Here is a 23,019-nt window from a genome sequence, read left to right on the forward strand (position 1 = left end):
AGTGAGTGAGTGTGCATGAGCACATATATTAATTATGGGATATTTCTTCTATATTAATACATTAAGTTTCAAGATAAAATAATTCGCACTCATACTTACTGTACCACAAGAAGCTGGTCCACCACAGAATAAATCACAAGCAATACGAACAATTTCTGCTTCCATTATTCTAACTCCTGGAAAAACATCAGGATGAAGGGGATTTGTATAAGCAGTCTTTCCATAGACTTTTGTTACTAGATCATGTAACTGATAATCATTCCCATGATACACAGCTCCCGAAACCTTGCCTTGTGTCCATCTGGCATTCCCAAGTGTATAATAACTGTCCACTTCTTGCAAAATTTTCTCCTAATTAATATTATTCTTCAGTAAAATAATCTATATATATAAACTGCAAAAACAGTTAATCATATTATTAAAAATACAGTAATAACAATCTTCAAACTACTATTACTTTAATTGTCATTTAAGAGTAACTAAAAGAAAACTTCATAAAGCATCCAGACTCAAATTGTGTCTTGATGATTTATGTCATGAAAGCCATCAAAAATGGAATTCATCCCTATACCACATTGCCTTTTTTTTACAAAGTTATAATGCAAACAATTTACTGAATACATATTTTGGCAATTATTCTTTCCAAAGTACATTTCTTTTGACTGAAAGATTTTGTGAGTCATATTTATGAGGGCAATATTTTCATAGAAAAATGATACATAATTAATGATGCCTATTAAGTAAGAAGAGCCATCATTGATAGCTGTATATACAAGGTCTAACATAAAAGTAATGAGACAAAATTCATATAAAAATTATGTAATCAATTAATCATCTGATACATCGTGGTTGCTTTCAAAGTAATAACATTCCCCCCACCCACCCACTGCATGCACAAAATGCACTTGTTTTAACATTCCTGTTATGCAGTATAACAGGATTAGAAGTCCTTTTCTGTTAATTTATTCAGGGCTCCTGTCATGGCTCTTGATGTTTTCTACAGTCTCAAAATGAGCACCTTTCATCAAGTCATGAGGATACAAGTTGGGTGAAGATAGTGGCTGTTCAAACACTGGATTTCATTTCTTGGATGAAGATGAGCTCCAAGCTTCCTGAACTTGTATGCCCAGTATCTCTGGAAGAGGTACAGGAAACCTTAAAACTCACCAAGAATGGCAAAACTGCAGGAATGGATGGTATCCTCTCGAGTTTCTTAAACATCTCGGCCAACAAGATCAAACATGACTGACTGCCTGCGCGTGTAGAGGCTTAAGTGCTGTGAGGACATCATGTTGGAGGCTTAATGGATTTTTTACAACACTCAAAAAGAGTTAAAATAGAATTTAATACTTCCTATATTTCGTCCTAGTCACTAGGACATCTACGGGGATTACAAAAACAATTAATGTAACATATACACAAATAACAAACAATACTAAGCCCAACCACGTGGGTGACACTAAAGTCCTATCTAGGTAGAGGCCCTCTAAGGGCAGTAGTAGGTGGCCTGGAATGTAAGGTGGGAACTCTGGTGATGAGTGTTTCCCAAATCTTCGGAAGCTTAATGCAACCGTATTTATTGAGATTTGGTTGGTTTTTGAGAGCTGCTGCTGCTGCTTCTAAGAAAAGTCTCTCTTTCTTGAATTTGCTGTGGTGGAGCATGGCGGTTTTCTTCCATGATACCCTGTGGGTGGTGTCCAAAACATGGTCAGCCAAGCCTGAATGGCCATAGTTGTGTTTGAAGATGTAAGACTTGTGTTCCTCTAGACGGATGGATGCTGATCTGCCTGTCTGTCCAAAGTACGCCAGCTTACAGGAACAGGGTACTTTGTAAACTCTGTAAACTTTGTAAAGAGGAGGGAGCTGATCTTTCGTAGAATGGATAAGGGTAGCAAGTTTGCGGTGGGGCTTATATGCTGTGTGTAGGTTGTACTGTTTTAGTATCTTGGCTATTTTTTCAGATGTGCCACGGATGTAGGGTATGGTGATGGCATTTTTAAAATCTTGTTGACGAGAAGGACAGGGAATGGGGGAGGAGTTGATTATTTTTTGATACTGTGATCGCTGTAGCCATTGGAGAGGAAAGTGTTGTGTATGTGGTTAAGCTCAGTAGTGAGGACGGTTCCACTGGAATAAAGATTGTGAGCTCTCTTGGTAAGAGTTTTAATAATGCCATATTGTTGAGAGGGGTGGTGGTGGTGGGAGAGTTTGTGAATGTATCTGCCTGTGTGTGTGGGTTTTCTGTATACGGTGAAGGTAAGTGTATCATTAGGCAGGCGTGTGACTAAGGTGTCTAGGAAGGGTAAACAATTGTTCTTTTCCTTTTCCATAGTGAACTGGATTCTTGGATGTAGACTATTGAGATGACTGAGGAAGGGGTCTAACGTAGACCCCTTCACTCATGACTGAGGACACATCATCTACATATCTTAGCCAGATAGAAGGTTTGAGTGGAGCTGAGTCTATGGCTCATTTTTCGGAATCGTCCATATAGAAATTTCTATATGGACGATTTCAAAAAATGAGCCATAGACTCAGCCCCACTCAAACCTTCTATCTGGCTAAGATATGTAGATGATGTGTTCTCTATTTGGCCTCATGGCCCAGACACGTTAGACTCCTTCCTCAGTCATCTCAATAGTCTACATCCAAGAATCCAGTTCACTATGGAAATGGAAAAGAACAATTGTTTACCCTTCCTAGACACCTTAGTCACACGCCTGCCTAATGATACACTTACCTTCACCGTATACATAAAACCCACACACACACATGCAGATACATTCACAAACTCTCCCACCACCACCCCTCTCAACAATATGGCATTATTAACTCTTACCAAGAGAGCCTACAATCTTTGTTCCAGTGGAACCGTCCTCACTATTGAGCTTAACCACATACACAACACTTTCCTCTCCAATGGCTACAGCGATCACAGTATCAAAAAATAATCAACACCTCCCCCATTCCCTGTCCTCGTCAAAAAGATTTTAAAAATGCCATCACCATACCCTACATCCGTGGCACATCTGAAAAAATAGCCAAGATACTAAAACAGTACAACCTACACACAGCATATAAGCCCCACTGCAAACTTGCTACCCTTATCCGTTCTACAAAAGATCAGCTCCCTCCTCTCTCTCTGCCCTCTTTACAAAGTACCCTGTTCCTGTAAGCTGGCCTACTTTGGACAGACAGGCAGATCAGCATCCATCCGTCTAGAGGAACACAAGTCTTACATCTTCAAACACAACTATGGCCATTCAGGCTTGGCTGACCATGTTTTGGACACCACTCACAGGGTATCATGGAAGAAAACCACCATGCTCCACCACAGCAAATTCAAGAAAGAGAGACTTTTCTTAGAAGCAGCAGCTCTCAAAAACCAACCAAATCTCAATAAATACGGTTGCATTAAGCTTCCAAAGATTTGGGAAACACTCATCACCAGAGTTCTCACCTTACATTCCAGGCCACCTACTACTGCCCTTAGAGGGCGCTCTACCTAGATAGGACTTTAGTGTCACCCACGTGGTTGGGCTTAGTACTGTTTGTTATTTGTGTATATGTTACATTAATTGTTTTTGTAATCCCCGTAGATGTCCTAGTGACTAGGACGAAATATAGGAAGTATTAAATTCTATTTTAATTCTTTTTGAGTGTTGTAAAAAAATCCATTAAGCCTCCAACACGATGACTGACTGCCCTTTTCTCAAAAATTATAACGACTGGAAAACTACAAAACTGTTGCAAAAAGACAAAATAATTGCTGTTCCCAAACCAGGGAAAGACCTTAATAATGTCAAAAAACTACGACCTATCCCCTTGCTTTGCTCCACCTTTAAGCTCTTTGAGAATTCTCCTTAAAAAAATTTCACCACTCATTGAAAGAGCACTCCCAATTGTACAAGCTGGCTTCAGGCCAGGAAGAAGTTGCTGTGACCAGGTTCTGGCCCTGACAACACAGATTGAAGCAGGATTCAGAAGAAACTTAAATCCAGAGTCATTTTCATTGACCTAACATCAGGGGCTTCCTAAAGCTAGGCAATATTATAAGGTGCAAAAAACTTTCCAGCTATTTTGAATCCATTCTCTCCAACAGAAAGATCCAGGTGGGAAAAAAAAAAAAAGAACAGACCCAGATTCCTCCACAATGGTCTCCCACAGGGCTCTGTATTAGCCCCTTTACTCTTTAATATGTCTGACTTACCACATACCAGCTCAAACAAATATATGTACGCCGATGACCTAGAGTGATCCTACACCAATCTACCTCCTTTACAACCTGGAAACAACATTAAACACACACCTGAATGTTCTGGAAAAGTCCTTCAAGCAATGGTACCTGAAACCAAATCAAACAAAAACTATGTCCACAGTATTCCACTTGAACAATGCAGAGATAAATCGACACCTCAACCTCTCTCTCTTTTTGTGGCAAAATGGTAGAACATGAGCCTAGCCCAAAATACCTTGGGGTTGAGCCTGGACAGAAGCCTAACCTATAAAAGGCACATCACCAAACTGTCCAACAAAATTAAAAAAGAAATAATATCATTTCAAGGCTTGCCAAAACAACTTGGGGTTGTGGTGCAGAAGTCCTAAGGTCGTCTGCACTAGCCCTCACATTCTCTGCAGCAGACTGTGCCCCAGTCTGGGAAAGAAGTGTGTACACAAACATTATACACACCCAACAAAACTCTACCATGTGCACAATTAGTGGGACACTGAGAACCACCCCTCTCCCCTGGCTGCCTATCTTATCTAACACTGTTCCACCAAATATACAGAGAAGACAAGCCTTGATTAAAGAATTTAATAAAGTAATGAGCAACCTGCTCCTGCCCCCTCTCATAAGTCCACCTAGTCTTTGCCTAAAATCAAGAAACCCTTTCTGGTCCATGGAGGAACTCTTCAGCTGCCTTAACCATCAACACCTGACATGTGGAGAGAACAACGGTCCAACAACTTCTAACAAATTGCTTCCCAGTTGAAGATCCCTGTGCTCTGCAGCCTGGTTTTGCTCCTCCTAGGAAGATTTGGTCATCAATCAACAGGATCAGAACTAACCAGGACACACGTGGCTACCTACTACATAAATGAAGACTGTCAGACCACCCTTATTGTGACTGTTCCCCCAAGGCCCAAACGATCACTCATATTGTGAACGACTGCCCAAGAGGTGCTAATTTCATGGTGGTGGGCTGCAGGATATCCACGAGGAGAAGAGGCCCTGGATTGGCTTTCTGGTCTGGACATTGACCTGAAGCTGCTTTGTATTCCTTTTACCACAAGAATAAATAAATAGATTTCTTGGATAAATACTCGTGAATTGACAGCACATAATGAGAGGGTGCATTGTCGTCATGCAAGATTCAATCATTCACAATCTCTGAATGCACTCATAAGATGTGTTTTCACAACCATTCAAGGATTTTTTTTGTAGTAAAATTGATTGACAGTCACTTCAGGAGGTACAAATTTTCAGTGAACCACACTATGGCTATTGAAAAAGATGACAATAATTTCGATCAGGATCATACTAAAAAAAAAAAAACAGCTCTCATTCCCAATAATAACTCAATCTAAAAAATTGGGTTCAGTTTGATGGTGGTCCAGCATTTCTATGGAAACATTGCAACAGCAATCTTTTCAATCTTCACTGATATTTTCTGGAACAATCTTTGAATAGATCTTTCAAATTTTCAGTCAAATTCTTGTAAACAGTGAAACAGTTAATATGCAATTCTTCTGAGATTATTTAGTGTTAAACACCAATTTTTGTGGATGCAACACCATACTTGCTCAGTGTTGTTTGTTCTTGATGTAACAGGACATCCCGCACACTGCTCATCTTCCATGCATTCTCTCCCCCTCAAAAACCAAAGACATACACTTACTAAAAATACAATAATTCAATGGGTGATTACCCCTAGTGATGAGAAACATTCTAACAGACTAAATCATGAAAATTATGAAAACAACTACCACATTAGAGTAAGAACTTTAGTTTAATATCAACCCAAATAAACACTCGATGTTTCGACCTTCACATTAAGGTTATCATCTGAAGTACTATCTATACCAATTGGTTGTAATTTATATGTATACTTATACAAGTAATTTTTTTTTATTTATTATTTATTCATATTTTTTCCTTTTTTTTTTTTTTTTAAATGTTGCTCTCCAGCTTAATTTATTTTGTAACCTAATAGATAATAAGATAGCTTTGATGTAGTCAAGTTTTCTTTTTTCGACCAGAGGTCAGGCCAATAGCTGTAACAGTTGGTCAGTAATTTTAGCATCTCATGTAGATTGTAGTGCAGCGTGTTTCTTTGTATATATGTGTATACCCCAGATGATGACCTTAATGTGAAGGTCGAGACAGCGAATGTTTATTTTGGTTGATATTAAACTAAAGTTTTACTCTAATACAGCAGTTGTTTCCATAATTTTCATAATGTATTCTGATTACCATGTAAGTATGAAGGAAAGGATATGCTAACAGACCTTGTACTCTAAATTTAAATAGGAGAAAACCAGAGTTATTATCAAAAGTTAATTGACTTGCATTTCCCAAATTTTTGCCTGCCTGAATGCATAGCATCTCCATTCTCTAACCTACATTGATTTAAACATTCATCATGGCATGGATGTTTATAAATGTCTACACTCTATATGATTTATTTTAACCAACCAATGTAAGAATACCACCTTGCCTATCAGACCATGAAGTGACTTGAAAAATGCCAAGTTTGGTTTCTAGAATAGTTTTTTCAGATTATCTAACTCTTAATAGCACCACATTTGTGGTACTGAATGAAAGGATATGAAGTGCTGTAGGTTTACAGAGAGAGAGAGAGAGAGAGTGTGAGTGTGTGAAAAGGAGGGGAAGGGGGTATAAAAGAATATTAGTGCAGCTATAATTACACAATGGAAAGCCAAGGATACATCAAATGTCTTAAACCAGTACAGAAAAACCACTAGAATTGACATACTTCCCTATGTTTATACAATAACATAGCTCTTTTACATCATGTGAATGGAAAAGTAAATTATACATAGCCATCAATAAATTGCTAGTTGTAAAATTATTTGATTGATTCAGATGTATTTGACCTGCACCTCTGATCTTTCCTGGCACAACCACATTTCAACTATAGCTCTTGCAGTCACCAAAAAACTTGGTGTACTTTTTTGCACAAGACAGTATTTCACACCTTCACAGCTGCTAACTTTATACAAAGTCCAAATCCACCCAGCAAAGGAATTTTGCTCCCATATTTGGGGTGGAGCACCAAATTCCTCTCTAAGATTGCTCAATTCTATAAGAAAAGGGCAATCTGGTTAATTAATGATCCCTCTCTCACAGATGTTCAAAATCTCCTCCAAAATCACTAAAACAAGAGCCACTAGTAAAGAACACCCTTTTACAGTCCATCTTGAAGCTCTCCGAACCAACTTCTTTGCCTCCTCCTTCATCCTGTCTACTTCTGTCCTTTGGAACAGTCTCACCCACTCTGCTTTCCCCAAAAATTACAACCTTCAGCTATTCAAGAAAAATGTGAGCAGATTACTCCTTTCTTCCATTCCTCTTGCCAACAGATGGCACTAATGTGGTATAAGTCTTGTAGCCTTTAGTGTGCAGACCAGATCTCTCTCTCTCTCTCTCTCTCTCTCTATATATATATATATATATATATATACATACAAAATTATCAAATTGCTGATATGTACCCTAGTAAATCTAGTAATATTACCAACTTCCGATCATCGTCAATTTTCCTCCAAATTAACGTGTTCTCTGTCAAGATTCTAATATTACTAGATCATATATTTCATCACTTTTAAGGTGCTTTTTATTGTATCAATTCATCTACATATTGGTCTTCCTCTGGATCTTTTCCTTGCCAACCTGGCAAAGAACACTTGTTTTACTAATCTTTCCTCTCCCATTCTGTTTAAATTTGAGAGGAAAGATTCTATAATACCTGTGATTAGCTCTACTAACACATTCCTGAATGCTAACAATGGCAAGTTCTTTCATTAATATCTTCATTTTTAATGTGATACTGCCATTGATGTCATCTGCTGAATCAACTAATCTTTCTCAGAACTCTCATATCAAAGGTCTCCAGTCTTTGATCAAGTGTTTTTTTCCTAACTCAGTTTTCAGATACATGTGTTAAAATTGGTTTGAACACAGTTTTGCATACAGCTAGTTTAGTGTTTTGACAAATTTCTTTCTCATTTCATACAAATTTGTTCAGCTGACTTCCTACTATACCAACTTTAATAATTTTATTATCTATTTCCATATTTAATTTACCATCTTCACTAAAACTGTGCCTAAATAGCTGAAGATGCATCATTCACGATAGTTGATGTTTTCAATGGTTCTGCTTATTTTCATTGCCTTTTTATTACTGATTTTCATAACAAATTTATTACAACAGGTATTCAATTTAGACACTAAATCTTGAAGATTTGTGCTGGATTTATTCATAAGTATAACATCATCTGCATACAGTAAAGAGCTAAGATTAACATCACCAATTTTGATAAAAGATAAATATCACTTCATAATGTGATCCATATAGATCAGGCATGGCCAACTCAATTCTATGATTCTATAGCATTTATCAATTTTATAGCATCACGGGCCGCACACTTTTAGACAGAACTTAAATAAAAATAAACTCTGCATTTTTTTTTCAAGGCAATAGTTATATGTATTGAATTACTATATTTGTTAAATCATTTTACTACTGGGAGAACAATATAAAATACTTGAATGATTTTAATATAAGTTAAATTAAATTTAATTACATATTTCGTTTTTTTTTTTTTTTTTGTATCTTAATTAGAACACTGTGGGCGTTCATGTGCAGCAACAAGTTCATCAAGTCGATTTTCAACGATGACAACGATATTTGTAACAAATCCTGAAGGTGGTCATCAGATAGTCTGTTTCTTTGTGATGATTTAACTGCCCTCATAGTTGAGAAAGTGCATTCACATATGTGCTTCCAAACATAGATGCAATTCTCAAGCTGAAATCACTCAATGCAGGATATTTTTCCCTTGGTACCAGTTTCCAAAAGTCAATGTCTATCTCCACCTTTGACTGGAAAAAGGTTCATTTTGAAGGTCACACAACTCCAATTGAGTAGTGTCGATTGGAATTGTGATTGTCAGAGCAACATTGTCAATAGTGTCATGCTGCTCTGAAATGTCGCTTTTCATTGGGTTGTTAAATAATGCCAAGAGTGAGCTTTTTTGTATTGATGTGGTTTAGTAAAAATAGATTTATGTACAATTTTAGTACGTACTTGTATTAAATACCAACGTATTCTTGGTATTTAGCACATGTTGCTGTATGTAGTGGCTTTTGAGGTTATATTCCTTGTGCACAGACAATACTTGCAAACACACAAGGCACTGTGGTTTGTTATTATTTATAAACAGAAACTCATTTTCCCATTTCTCCTGAAATGACCTGTTTTCTTCACAGATCTTACGTTTCTTACTCCTAGTCAGTGGCAGCTCGTGGCTTGAAAAGGAGGTGCTGCAACTTTCGAAATATACATACACACTGTAAGTATAGTGTATACGTGTTTGGATAAAATATCAAAATTATGGTAAAAATTTAAAAAATAAAATAAATATGAAAAATATTGTTTATTATCAATAAAATTATACAGTTTGATATAATTCAAAATTACTTAAAAATAAAATATATTCTTGTTTTGTTTCATGAAAAATATTGCTTATTATCGATAAAATTATAGTTTAGTATAATTTAAAATTACTTTAAAATAAAATCCATTCCTTTAATTGTAATTAGAGGAATGGATTTACAATTTTTGGACATTACAATTAAATCCTTTAATTGTAATGTCCAAATATTTAAGAGATGGAGTAAACACAATAAGCACTACAAACACTACCACTGGCGCAAACTGTATATAAATAACAGTGGAAGTGTGCAACAGACAGTGCTGCATTATGCTAATGCACAAGCATAAGCATCTCACTATGACATGCATATGCTTGTGCACGTAGCAATATCACACTGTGGAAAACACAGTGCTGCTAGCGTCATTTGCCTTCCTAAGTGCTACAAGATGGATTTTTATTATTTTTATACAAAATAAGAGAATTGTATAGGATTGTTGATGATAAAATTAAATATTACAAGCAAATATAAATAAATTAATAAATATATTTATATATCAAGAAAAATCGGGGGTGCTGCAATTCCACAGTGCCTATGCACGAGCCACCCCTGCTCATAGTACACAAAGGCTGAAGTAACTGACCAGGGGACACAAACTGCAACAATAACACTGTTAACTGTGAAACTGAGTCTCTGAAACTGATCACTGTAACCAGAGCAGAGCAAGTGACTTTCAATGATGCGTTACTCTGGAGGGCATAGAAATCTACCACTCCCACAACTTGCACAGAGAAGCAGTAGATTTTATAAACTGAGTAATCTTTTTAAAGCAATTTTGATTCAGTGTTGAGAAAGTAAATTGTTTCCGTCGTCAGAAATAATGAATATAACTAGTATATCAATCAGAAAATCTGCAGTCAAAACTAATAGCGAAATTGATAATAGATATAATTTAATATAGTTTTTATCCTGCTGCGGGCCGCATGTGGCCCGTGGGCCTGCTGTTGGCCACCTATGATATAGATAATGAATAACAGTGGAAATGATGTGCATCATTGTCAAACACCTGATTTTACGACAAACCATCTTCCTGTGCCACTATCAAATCTAACTGCTGACCTACAGCTTAATTACAGACTATATATATATATTGCTTGATATAATGTCCCATTAACATCATATAACAGGAGAGTTTTGAACAGATTTCCTTTTGGCACCTTGTCATAGGCCTTTATCAGATCTACCAAACTTAAATAAAGATCCTTTTTATATTACCCTGATTTCTCAACTTTCTGTCTTAAAGTGAAAATCTGATCCTGACAACCTCTATTTGGCCTAAATCCAGATTGTTCTTCACCAAGCTTCCCTTCCACAATTTTTTTTTTTTTTTTTTAACTGTTTCTCATGTATACTTGCATAAATCTTACTCGGAACACTTCTTTAGTATTCTGCAATTGAGCAGGTTCTTTTAGTAGCAGAAACTTTCCTTCCACTCTCTTCTGTTCTGAGCCTTCTCTTTCAAGGTTGTGCACCTGTCTCCATTGAGCATGTCATCTAGCATTGTTTTCCTTACTCTTCCTCTGGGTCTTTTTCCGTCTATTTTTCCTTCGATGGCATCTCTAATGATTCCATTCCCTCTCAGAATATGTCCGATCCAGTTTCCCTTGCTTCTTTTTATCCTCCTTAACAGACTTCTTTCTTCTTCTACTCTTTTTAAGACCTCTTCATTAGTTATTTTATCTGTCCATTTGATTTTTTCCATCCTTCTCCAAATCCACATCTCAAAGCTTTCCAAAATCTTAATTTCTTCTTTCTTCAATGTCCAAGTTTCAGATGCATAGAGGGCAACACTCAACACATAACATTTTATTAGTCTTTTCTTTAGGTGTCTATCCATTTTACTTCTGAATAAATTCCATTTTCTATTAAAGGCATCTCTTCTCATCGCTATTCTTACTTTTATGTCACTTTTACATCTTCCATCACTGCTAATAACACTTCCTAGATATTTAAATGTCTTTACTTGATTCAATTTTTCCCCATTTATTCTGATATCCATATTTGCCTCTTTCCTTGCTATTTTCATCACCTTTGTTTTCCTGATGTTAATTTTCATTCCATAATTGATACAGGATTCCAGTAATCTGTTCAACAGATGTTGTAGTCCTGTTTCAGTGTTTGATAGTAATGCCTTGTCATTTGAGCATCTTATTGCAAATATCTGTCTACCTCCAATCTTTATTCCTTCTTCTGAATTCTCCAGTGCTCCTTTTAGCATTGCTTCGGAATACATGTTGAACAAAATTGGTGACAGAGAACAGCCTTGTCTTACTCCTCGCCCAATGATACCTGGTTCTGTTGTACCATATGTCTCTCACCATGGCAGTTTGTCCCATATATAGTGAGATAATTATCCTTCTGTCTTTCCAATCTTTTCCATTACTTCCACCATCTTATCCCATTTTACATAGTCAAAAGCTTTCTCAAAATCTATATAACAGATGTTAACTTCTTTATTCACTTCTAGACTTCTTTCACTTACTATTCTTAGCAGTCCAGTCGCATCTCTTGTTCCCCTACCCTTCCTGAAACCAAACTGATCTCCAAGAAATTCTTCCACTTTAGATGCAATTCTTTGTGTTAAGATTCTCATAAGCATTTTTGATGTATGGGAAATGACAGTTATTGTTCTAAAATCCTTGCAGTTCACTGCATTACTTTTCTTTGGTATAGGTATAAATATTAAGGTAATTCTTGCATTCAGTTTTATTTCCCTTTTTTATAGATGGGTACTATGAGAGCTCTGCTCCAATCATCTGGAATTCAACTCTTGGACCAGGCCTTCTGAATTATACAATGCAGCCACTGTAAAACTTTCATACCTCCATATTTGAGAATTTCTGGCTGAATTTCATTTACTCCAGCTGCCTTTCCACATTTCATGTTTTTTATAACTTTTTTTACTTCAAGTATGGGTATGTATTCCTGACTACATTCCTGTTCAAAGTTCACAATTCACACATCTAGAAATTCTAGATGTGTGAATTTCTAGTGGTAGACAATTCTAGATGTCTTGCTACAGACATCTAGAATACCTTTATCTTTAGTTTTCATATCATTATCATTTCATATGTTCTTACGAAAGTCTTTCACGACTTTAGCAAGAACATTATCTCAAATGTCCATACAGTTAAATTTATAGTTAATATAAATTTATAGTTAAATTTCTTGTATTATTATTTTTTATGCTATTTAGCCTATTTTTGTTTAGGAGTATCCCTTTTTTCATAAAGTCATTGGCTTTTTACTCAAATTTTGGGCATTACTGATGTTTTAAAGACAGATATTCTTCATATACCTGTGTTTAAAACATCAGTAATACCCAAAAATTAAGTAAAAAGCCAATAACATTATGTAAATATTATTTACATAATGTTATTGGCTTTTTTTATATTAAATATTATTTTCATGGCTAAATAGCCATGAAAATAATATTTACTTAGAGGAGTAACATGGAATTCTTCCAGAAATAATACCTTTATTATTATTTTACATTTTATTATTAAATTTTTTATAGTTAAATTATAGTCCTATCAGGGGGAAAAAGAAAAAGCTAAGTAAATTATTCTACACTCAATAACTTTATTAATAACACAAGGCAGTTGAATGATATGTGCTTTGCATTATAAATGAAAAGCATTGTTGTGTTGGTGTGTACACACACAGAGATATTTATATCAGGATGCACTACAGTGAGCTAGTGGGATACTATATGTAAGTGAAACAACACGAGTGACTACTAGTTAGTTTCCTATAGTGCTATTATTTTTAAGTTCTGTTCTTAGTCTGAGGATCGCTGGTTCAGTATGCTAAACTGCTGAAGACAAAAGAATGACAGCAGTAAATACACGTACTACAAACAATAAAGGAACTATGAGATTATTTTTACAAACCTTCATATGATACTGAACCACTCCTCTCCTTTCAAGAAAGTAGATCAAATCTGTGTTTTCAATGAATATTTTGCAAACTCTTTCGATGGCTGAGCATTCACTAACTTTTTTGGTTGAGGACATTTAGATTGCTTGCAAACTGATTTAACAGTCTGGATGATGTCACTTTGAGGCATGTGCTACTTTTATAGACATGGGAACAGCTGAGAAAAAAAGTGAAGGAAAAACATTCAAAACAGAAAAGAAGTAGGTAATTGTTTTTTTCTCAAAGGACAAACCATAGGTTTTGCTGATCTATCTACACTCGGGTCTCTTTTTATGCATATCTTTTTTATTTGGTTTTGAAGTTATGTGGTGCATAACTTCAAAACTTGTGTACCGTTGTACATAATGAACAGATTGTTGCAGCACATTCTGGCATAACGTGTGTAAACAGCAAGTGTCCGTGAAGTTTAATTTTGCATGTGAGCAAGTGTTTGTCTTTTCATTATCACAAGTCTAAATTTTGCTAATTTTTATTTTTAAAATTTAATTTGGCCCAATGGAGGGAAAAAAGCACCAAAGAAAAGCAATTCCTTTGGAAATGAAAATTGCAATTTTAGATCGCTCTACTATAGACCAATCTACTATAAGAGCAATTAAAAAGAATGAAGTCTCAATAAGAAAATCTGTCATTTCTGGCACAAAAATAAGTGCCAAATGAGATGCTTTATTAGAAAAAACAGAACGAGTGCTCGTAATTTGGATTGAAGAATTAACTCAAAGAAGAATTCCTACAAGTAGTTATTTAATTAAACAAAAAGTTCTTCGGTTTTATGAACAGATGAAGTAATTGGAGCCATCTACTTCCACTTCCCAGGTTGATAAAGAATTTTCGGCTAGCAAAGGATGGCTAACCAGGTTTTTAAAAAGGAATGCACTTCATTACAAGCAAAGGTTGCAGCAGCCAAAAATTTTCAAGAAGTTAACCAAAATTATTGAAGATGGTGGATATTTTCCCAATCAAGTGTTTAATGCTGACGAAACAGGATTGTTTTGGAAGAAAATGCCTAGTCGAACTTACATTGCAAAGTCTGAGAAAAAACAAGTGGGTTTAAAGCAAGCAAAGATAAAGTAACATTGTTACTTTGTAGCAATGCATCAGAGGATCGAATGTTGAACCCCTCCTAGTAAATCGATCTCTAAGACTAACTACGTGCTCTAAAAGGCAAAGATCTAAAACAGCTGCCAGTTCACTGGATGGTAATACAAAGGCCTGGGTAACAACTGCTGTATTTATTGAATGGTTCAATAATTGCTTTGTACCAGAAGTGGAAACATATATAAAGCAAAAAAGCTCTCTATTTTAAAGGTTTATTAATTGTTGACAATGCATCAAGTCATCTGCATTTAGAACATCCAAATGTGCAGGTGGCGTTTTTTTTCACCCAATAACAACAAGCATTATTCAGCCATTAGATCAAGGCATAATGCTACTTTTAAAAAATATGTTAAGCACACTTTTCAATTTATATTGGATAGCAGGATTTTTTTCTCCTGGAAACTCAGGTTTTTCATCCTGCATACAGACAAATCGGCCCTTCAGAACACACGCAATTTACAGACAAAAAATACTAGTTGCAGTTGTGGGCAGTAGATGGCGTTGATGGAGATGATTGGTAGAGGTTCGGTGTAGGTGGAAACAGTTGTATAGTAGGTGTCCTCCTGCGACGAGTCTTTGGACTCCTTGGAGGTGTCACGAATAATAATAATAAACTAGAAAATGAATTATAAACAATTAATGATGTTTGGAAATTTTCTATTTTAGACTGCTTAAATCATGTTGTAATAAAAAAAATTAAGCCTATCCACGTGCTTAAATCATGTTGTATCTGGTATTGCTGAAATAAGACCACAAACTTTAAATGCCTACTGGAAAGCAGCTTAGCCTGGATGTGTTGCAAACAATGCAACCATTCAAACATCTACATTATCAGCTGAAATCATTACTTTGGCACATGAAATTGGTGGAGAAAGTTTTGATACATTTAACCAGAATGATGTAGACGAACTGCTTGGGGATAATGCCTTAAGCGACAATGATATTATTGGATATCGATTAACTTTAGATATCGTCAAAGTTCCAGAAAACGATAGTGAAACGGAAGAAAAACCTATACCCCCCCCTCACTGCAAATATGATTCAAGAAGGTCTTGAACTGTGCAATAAATTGGAAAATTATTTTCTTGTTAATGCCACAAATTCTGAACGAGCCTTTAAATTCCAACGTGAGCTGAAGAACTGTATGTCTGGACATCGCGAGCTGTATAAAAAATTAGGAAAATCATCATTGCAAAGTTTAATAACTGATTAAACTTTGTGATGATTTGTCAGGAGAAAAAAGTCAGCACAGAACAAGGGTGAAGCTAATTCTGTGAAGAACCATTGCCTTTACCATACAGATCTGATGTGCTAACCATCTCTTCTGGAGATGAAAGCGATTTCACAAACATTGCCGAATATTACATAATAGCAACGATAATTCTGATGAAAAAATTTACTTTTCAATAAAATTAAATGAATAAAGCTTTAAAACAAACTTAGGCATTCTTATTTTCCTGGATTTTTACAAACTTTTTTTAAATGCAATTTTAGGTTTATTTTAATTCATTGCTTTGGTTTCAGAAAATTATGGAACATATCCCTAATTTTTCAACGGAAATTAGGTCTTTTTATTTTGCAATTTTTTTATATGCAGTTTTCTGTGGAACTTATCTACTGCATAAAAAGAAAGAGACCCGACTGTATTTGCAAACTATGTGAAGAATTATGGACAAACTACCATGTTAGAACATTTACTTCAATTAGAACAAAATAACTCAATGTTTCAACCTTCACACACACACACACACACACACACACACACACACACACACACACACACACACACACACACACACACACAAACCCTGCTTAAAAAGCAATAAACAGACAAAGCGAGAGGGACAAACAGCCATTGCACCCAACTCAAGATATAATACCTCCTCACTTTGATGACTGCAGCAATCCTCTGAGGCATAATTTCTAAAAGCGTACAATAGCAATCAATGGGAATATTGAACCATTCTTCCTGTAGGCATTTATCGTTATTATTTGGTAACCTCCATGGAGTCAGACCCATTGTGGGAGGCCAACTCAACTAGCAACATGTCTATCATAATGAGCTTTGAAGTTATTTACATTCACAATGCGCCCAGGCAATGCATTCCAATGGGTCTGTTGACTCCATGGAGGTTACCAAATAATAATGATAAATGCCTACAGGAAGAATGGTCCAATATAAAAAATCTACTCCTCACACCCTTCTTCACCACATCTTTATACAACTTCCAGGGATGGTCTCTCGTTCTTCCCATACATCCACTCTTTTCATAATTTCTTCTGTATTAATCTGATAGACTTCTTTAACTAACTTGAAGTTCTCTATCATATCTCCTCTTTTCCTTCTATCCCCCAACCTCTGTAATTCACATTCTCTCAAATGCTCTTCACAGCCAACACTCCTGAGTCCTGATATTCACTTTGGTTATTCGTCTTTGGACCATCTCTAGTGTTTCCACATCACAATGAAAACTAGGTAACCAAATCTGAGCATAATAGCTCATATGTGGTCTGACTAATGCCTTATATAGAGGCACCACCTTCTTATCCCTACTAGTCAATGTATTTTTTTTTTTATCATAGCAGCTATATGATGTGCAGTCTTTGCAACACACCCTTGGAATTTCAGTCCACTGTCCCCCCCCCCCCATCACTCCAAAACTCTGAATCTCATCCACTTCCTGAAGTATATCTCTGCCAATACAGTCAATTGCATCAGTCTTGGGACTGATAGCTCAGCAGCAATTTCCTCCATTCCATCCTGTCATTGGCTTTCTTCTTAATCTACTGGTAGCTCTTCAGGCCTGTGCTTTCTTTCACATGGTCAACAAAGCTTTTCCTTCATCTGCCTCTTCTTTTCCCTGCCATTTTGCCTTCAGTTATTCTTTTCACAAGTCCATCATGCCGAAGTATATGTCCATACCACCTATCCCTTCTAATTTTGATCGACTAATTAGACTTCTTATTTCACTTATTCTCTCTCAGGACTTGTTCATTTGATTCTGTTCGTGCGATGCCAGCACCACATTTCAAAAGCCTCCAATCTTCTGTCTTCTCTGCCTAGAATCCAGATTTCACATCCATACAGTGCAATGCTCCATATCAATGGACTTTTCCCCGCCATTGTAGGTTGAGGTTTCCTGTTAAAATGTTTTTCATCTTAGAGAATTGTGCTCTTGCATTGTTCATTCTTGACCTCATGTCTTCTCTTGTTTTGCCATCTTCTGTTATTAAGCTTCCTAAGTATTTAAACCTTTTTTTACTTGTTTTATTTGATTCCCATTGATGTCTATATGCTCTATATTAATAGGGGTTTTGCCTGTAACAAGGATTTTAGTCTTATCCGTGTTGATTTTAATTTTGTATTTTTTTTTTTAATTTAGTAATTCTAGTATTGTTTTTAATGGAAAAAAGAACCCCTCAGGGGTTCTTTTTCTCTTGGGGGACCATGTAAGCCCTAGAGAGTGCGTCCTCTGGGTGGCGGATAGGGGAGCCCACCGTGTGTGTGTGTGTGTGTGTGTGTGTGTGTGTGTGTGTGTGTGTGTGTGTGTGTGTGTGTGTGTATATGGTTGGGTGGTTCGAAGATACTGAATAAGGACTCGTGGACCAACAGGGCCATAAGGGGCAATCATCTTGATTGTAAGGGAAGTGGCACTCCCATGGACCCACTAGCTGGATCTATCCTCTCCTTCTACTTTGAGTAAGATCCACTTACTTTAATCTTTCCTATAAGGCCTTATCAGTCAACTCTTATTTTATGACCCTTATGCTATTAGAGTACTCGAGGGCCATGGGGTCTTTTCATTTCTGGCCTTACGACTATGCTCTCTCTATAAACCTTACTATAATTCTACTATGATCTACTCTTTCCCCTTCAATATACTATGTCTTTTTATTAATATTAGTCAATATTACATTTCTCCTATGGGTTTAAATTCAGAAGAAGGCTAGTTCAGAAGCCTTAAGGTAGCAGCTCTACCACTGAACTATTCCATCGTCAGGCTAGTTCCCTGACATGGAGAACATAATCCTACTTGTAAGCTGACAGAAAAAGATAATCGGATTGAATCTATGGGAAACAACCCTGGAATGGAAAAGGTAAAACAAAAATGGAAACGACAAAATCTAATACACATAGCAAACTGAAATGTAAGAGGAACAGCATAATTAATAAAAGAAATTATTAATAATAATAATTAATTATTATTAGAAATTAATAATAATATAGGAATACATTGAGAACATACTCTAAATGGTAAAAAATTGACTGACTTTGTAGTTTATAATAACCTTAACATACTGAATTCTTTCTATAAACATAAAGACATATATAAATATACTTGGGCAGCAAGCAGATGGAAATCAATATTACATTGCTTTATCTTAAATTAAAGTACATCAAAGTTCTCTTTAGATGTTAGAGTTCACAGAGGATATGAAATAAGCAGTGACCACTTCCTTGTTAAAAATAAAATTAAGATTATCACCTAAATGGCTACAAGTAACAAGAACAGAAAGAAAAATTGAAATATTTGTTTATAAAACTAGACTATTGAATGACACAAATGTACAATGGCTATATGAACAAAGAATTAACCAATATCTAGATAAAATAAAACAAAATGAAGAAATAGAATGCCTTAATATAAAAACGATACTAAATGCAGCAGCAAATGAAAGCTTAGGAAAGACCAAAAAATTCAATAAAAGGAAAAAACTAAAGATCTGGGATGATCCAATCAAAGAAATAATCAAAAAGAAAAAAAGAAGCCTATCACAAATGGTTAAGCAGTAAAAGATTAGAAGATGAAATAGAATATAAAAGAATAAGAGCCATAGCTAAAAGAGAAGTCAGAAAAAGACAGAATCGTGGAACAAATTTGTTTCTAATTTAGAACATGATTTATATAAAATAAGACCCAATGTATATAAGATATTGAAACACTTAAATGCAGATACCAAAGAAAACATAAAATTAAACACTGAATTCAAATTAGAAGAATTTCTAAATTACTACACAGAACTGTGGACAGACAAATATTTTAAGAAAGACAACTGGCAAACAATTAACGAAAATGAAAAAACTAAAGAAGAATTAGAAATCAGCCTGAAAGAAACAAGAAATGGAAAATCACCTGAAGAAGATAAGCTAGGTTCAGAACTATATAAATAAGCAGGAACAAGATTCAAAGAAAGACTTATTTTTAAATAAAATTTACTCAACTGATATCCCCCCCCCCCAATAGAATGGAAAAAAGCAATTGTGATTCCTTTAAATCTCTATTATCTTTAAAAAAAGTTAATAGAGATGACCCTAAAAACTATAGAGGTATCAGTACACTAAATCCCTGTTACAAAATATATAGCAGAATCTTAAATAGCAAACTAATGAAATATTCCGAAAACTTTATTTTAGAAGTACAGAATGGATTTAGAAAAGGACAATAATGTATAGACCCGGCCTTTTGCCTAAAATTAATAATAGAAAAAAGAAGAGAATACAATTTAGAAACACATATTGCATTTACTGACTTTGAAAAAGCATTTGACAAAGTTAAAAGAAACATTATTTAACATATTAAAAGAAAGACAAATACCAAATAATATCCTAAAAGCTATCACAAGTATATATGAAAATAATCAAATACAAATAAGATTAAATCACGAGCTATCATATATGAGAGAGATAAACCAAGGGGTCCAACAGGGATGTCCCCTCTCAGCAACTCTTTTTAATATCTACTTAAATGAAATAATAATAAAATGGAATAAAAATTTACATCAAGGAATTAAACTTTCTCCTACAGTAAACTTAAACACTCTCCTCTTTGCTGACGACCAAACAATAATTACAAATTCTGAAGATAACTTGCAGAAAGCTATTTTAGATCTAAATAAGATATCCAAAGATTATGGTATGATAATATCAACAGAAAAATCAAAAAATATGGCCTTTAAAGGACAAGATCCAGCAAGAACTAAAATAGTAATAGATAACAAGATCTTAGAATAGGTGAATTCATTTAACTACCTAGGATGTATGATCACTTATGAAAAAGATATAAATGTAAATATTGCAAAATATTTAAAAATAACAGGTGTAATTAACTCTATATTTAAACCAAACCTAGTTCAAAAAACAAACCAGACTAAAAGTATACAATACATTAGCCCTACCAGTTTTAATGTATGGAAGCAAAATCTGGACAATAAAACGAAAAGACAAAGATTAACAACAATAGAAATGAAGTTTATGATAAAAACTGCAAAGTATACCCTATTTGAACACAAAAAAAATGAAGAAATTATGAAAGAATTAAACCAAGAACTAGTAATAGAAAAAATTAAAAAATATAAACATAAATGGATGGAACACGTTCAAAGAATGAAAACAGAAAGATTACCAAAACAAGCCTTAAAGTACAAGCCATTAGGGAAAAGAAAAACAGGATGTCCTCTTAAACGAGGACTTCTAAGGACGGAACAGGCCATGCTAGGCCTAAATCTTTGATACGCATGATGATGAGTATTGTTTTTAACATTCTTCTGTTTTCTGCTACAAGAGCTATGTCATCAGCAAATTTCATACATATGACTTGCTCACCATTTATCTTTATGCCTCTATTTAATTTTATTTTTAGTTTCTTGAATGGCATTTTCAATATATAAATTAAATAAAAATGGTGAAAGTATACATCCTTGTCTTACTCCACTCCTTATATTTATTATTTTCTCTTTATCACTGAGCTTTAATCAGTCCGTTTCGATTTTTATAAATTTGATAAATTAATTTCCTATCCCTCAAGTCTATGGCGATATTATTTAGACAATTTAGGAGTATCTGCTGGTTTACTTTATCAAATGCTTTCTCTAAATCAAGGAAGCAAATGTGTTTTTACTAAGATCTATTCTTCTCTCTGTTAAAAAACATTTAATTTTCTTGACCAAAAACTCTGGAATGACTTTTAATGGGATTATATTGATCAAGTGCATATAATAAACAACTATGTTATACCAACTAGTTTCACCAACTAAGGCTGTTGGTATCTTCAGGGTATATAACTGACGTAAGGCACTAAAAAGTAAAAAACTGTTACAAACAGTTTTTTAGTGCCTTACATCAGTTATGTAGATGCCAAACAATCTTAGTTGGTATAACATAGTTGTTTATTATATGCACTTGATCAATATAATCCCATTAAAAGGCATTCCTATTCTTCTCTCTATTATTCTTAAACAGAGTATTGCCTCTCTTGTTCCTTTATTCTTTCTGAATCCAAATTGGTCTTCATCCAGTAGACAATTCTATTTTGAATAATTTTTAGCAGAATTTTGCTAACATGTGGGATTAAAGCTATTGTTCTGAATTGGCTGCATTTGTTAGCATTATTCTTTTTTGGTATTGGTATTATTTCTTATTTAATTCATGAAATAATCTTATTTCATGAACTTCTTTGGTATTTCTTTATCATAGATTTGGGCTATTAATTGATAGAGTAAGGGTTTTTGTCTCTTCAACTAGATTTTGTAGTAGTTCTATAGGAATATTGTCTACACCTGGACTTTTTCCCTTTCTCATTTTGGATAGTGCTTTATCAAATTCTTCTTGCATTATTGGGCGTCCTAGTTTATCTTCATTTAAATTTTCTATGCTAATATCGACCTCTACTTTGTCGTCATTATAGAGATTTTCAAGATAATTCTTCCATTCCATTAATATATCCTCAGATTCTATGAGTAATTTTGCATTTTTGTCTATGATGGCATTCTTATTCTTATTAAATTTCAAAGTCAATTTGTTAATTTCTTTATAGGCTCTCGCTCTCTATGCTTTCTTTTTTAAATAATTCATCTGCGTTATTACACTGTTCTTCCAGATATTTTTTTTAGCTTATCTACATTTTCTTGTAATTTGATTTTTAAGATATTTGTATTTAGTCACATCTTCTTTAACACCATTTTTATATTTTCTTCTTTCATCTATAAGGCAAAGTATTTCATTTGTTATCCAATGTTTTCTTTCTGTATTTTTTAATAATTGATTTGATGCATTTGTAATAGTCTCTTTAATCATATTCCATTGGGTTTCAATATTATTCTTACTGTTTATATTTTCTGGAATGTTGTGATCAACTGCCTCGTAGTACCTTCTCTTTACTTCTTTATTTTTGAATTTGTCAAAGTTCTATCTTATTGGTTTGTCTCTTTGGATTTGTTTCAGTTCTGTTTTCATTAAAACAAGGTTA

General features: G+C 34.7%; 1 protein-coding gene across 2 annotated transcripts in view; it reads right to left on the reverse strand.

The window, feature by feature from the left end:
* The window catches only part of Sply (Sphingosine-1-phosphate lyase), a 467,659-nt gene that overhangs the window by 299,126 nt on the left and 145,514 nt on the right, over window positions 1–23,019 (reverse strand). For both annotated transcript variants that reach the window (XM_090395209.1, XM_090395208.1), the window contains exon 5: window positions 100–351. In XM_090395209.1, the coding sequence (XP_090251335.1) occupies window positions 100–351 (252 nt within the window). The remainder of the gene's footprint in view (window positions 1–99; window positions 352–23,019) is intronic.

This window comes from Typopeltis vanoorti, chromosome 7 (genome assembly GCF_054136105.1).
Source record: "Typopeltis vanoorti isolate ZY-2024b chromosome 7, IOZ_Tvanoo_1.0, whole genome shotgun sequence".
Taxonomy (NCBI): domain Eukaryota; kingdom Metazoa; phylum Arthropoda; class Arachnida; order Uropygi; family Thelyphonidae; genus Typopeltis; species Typopeltis vanoorti.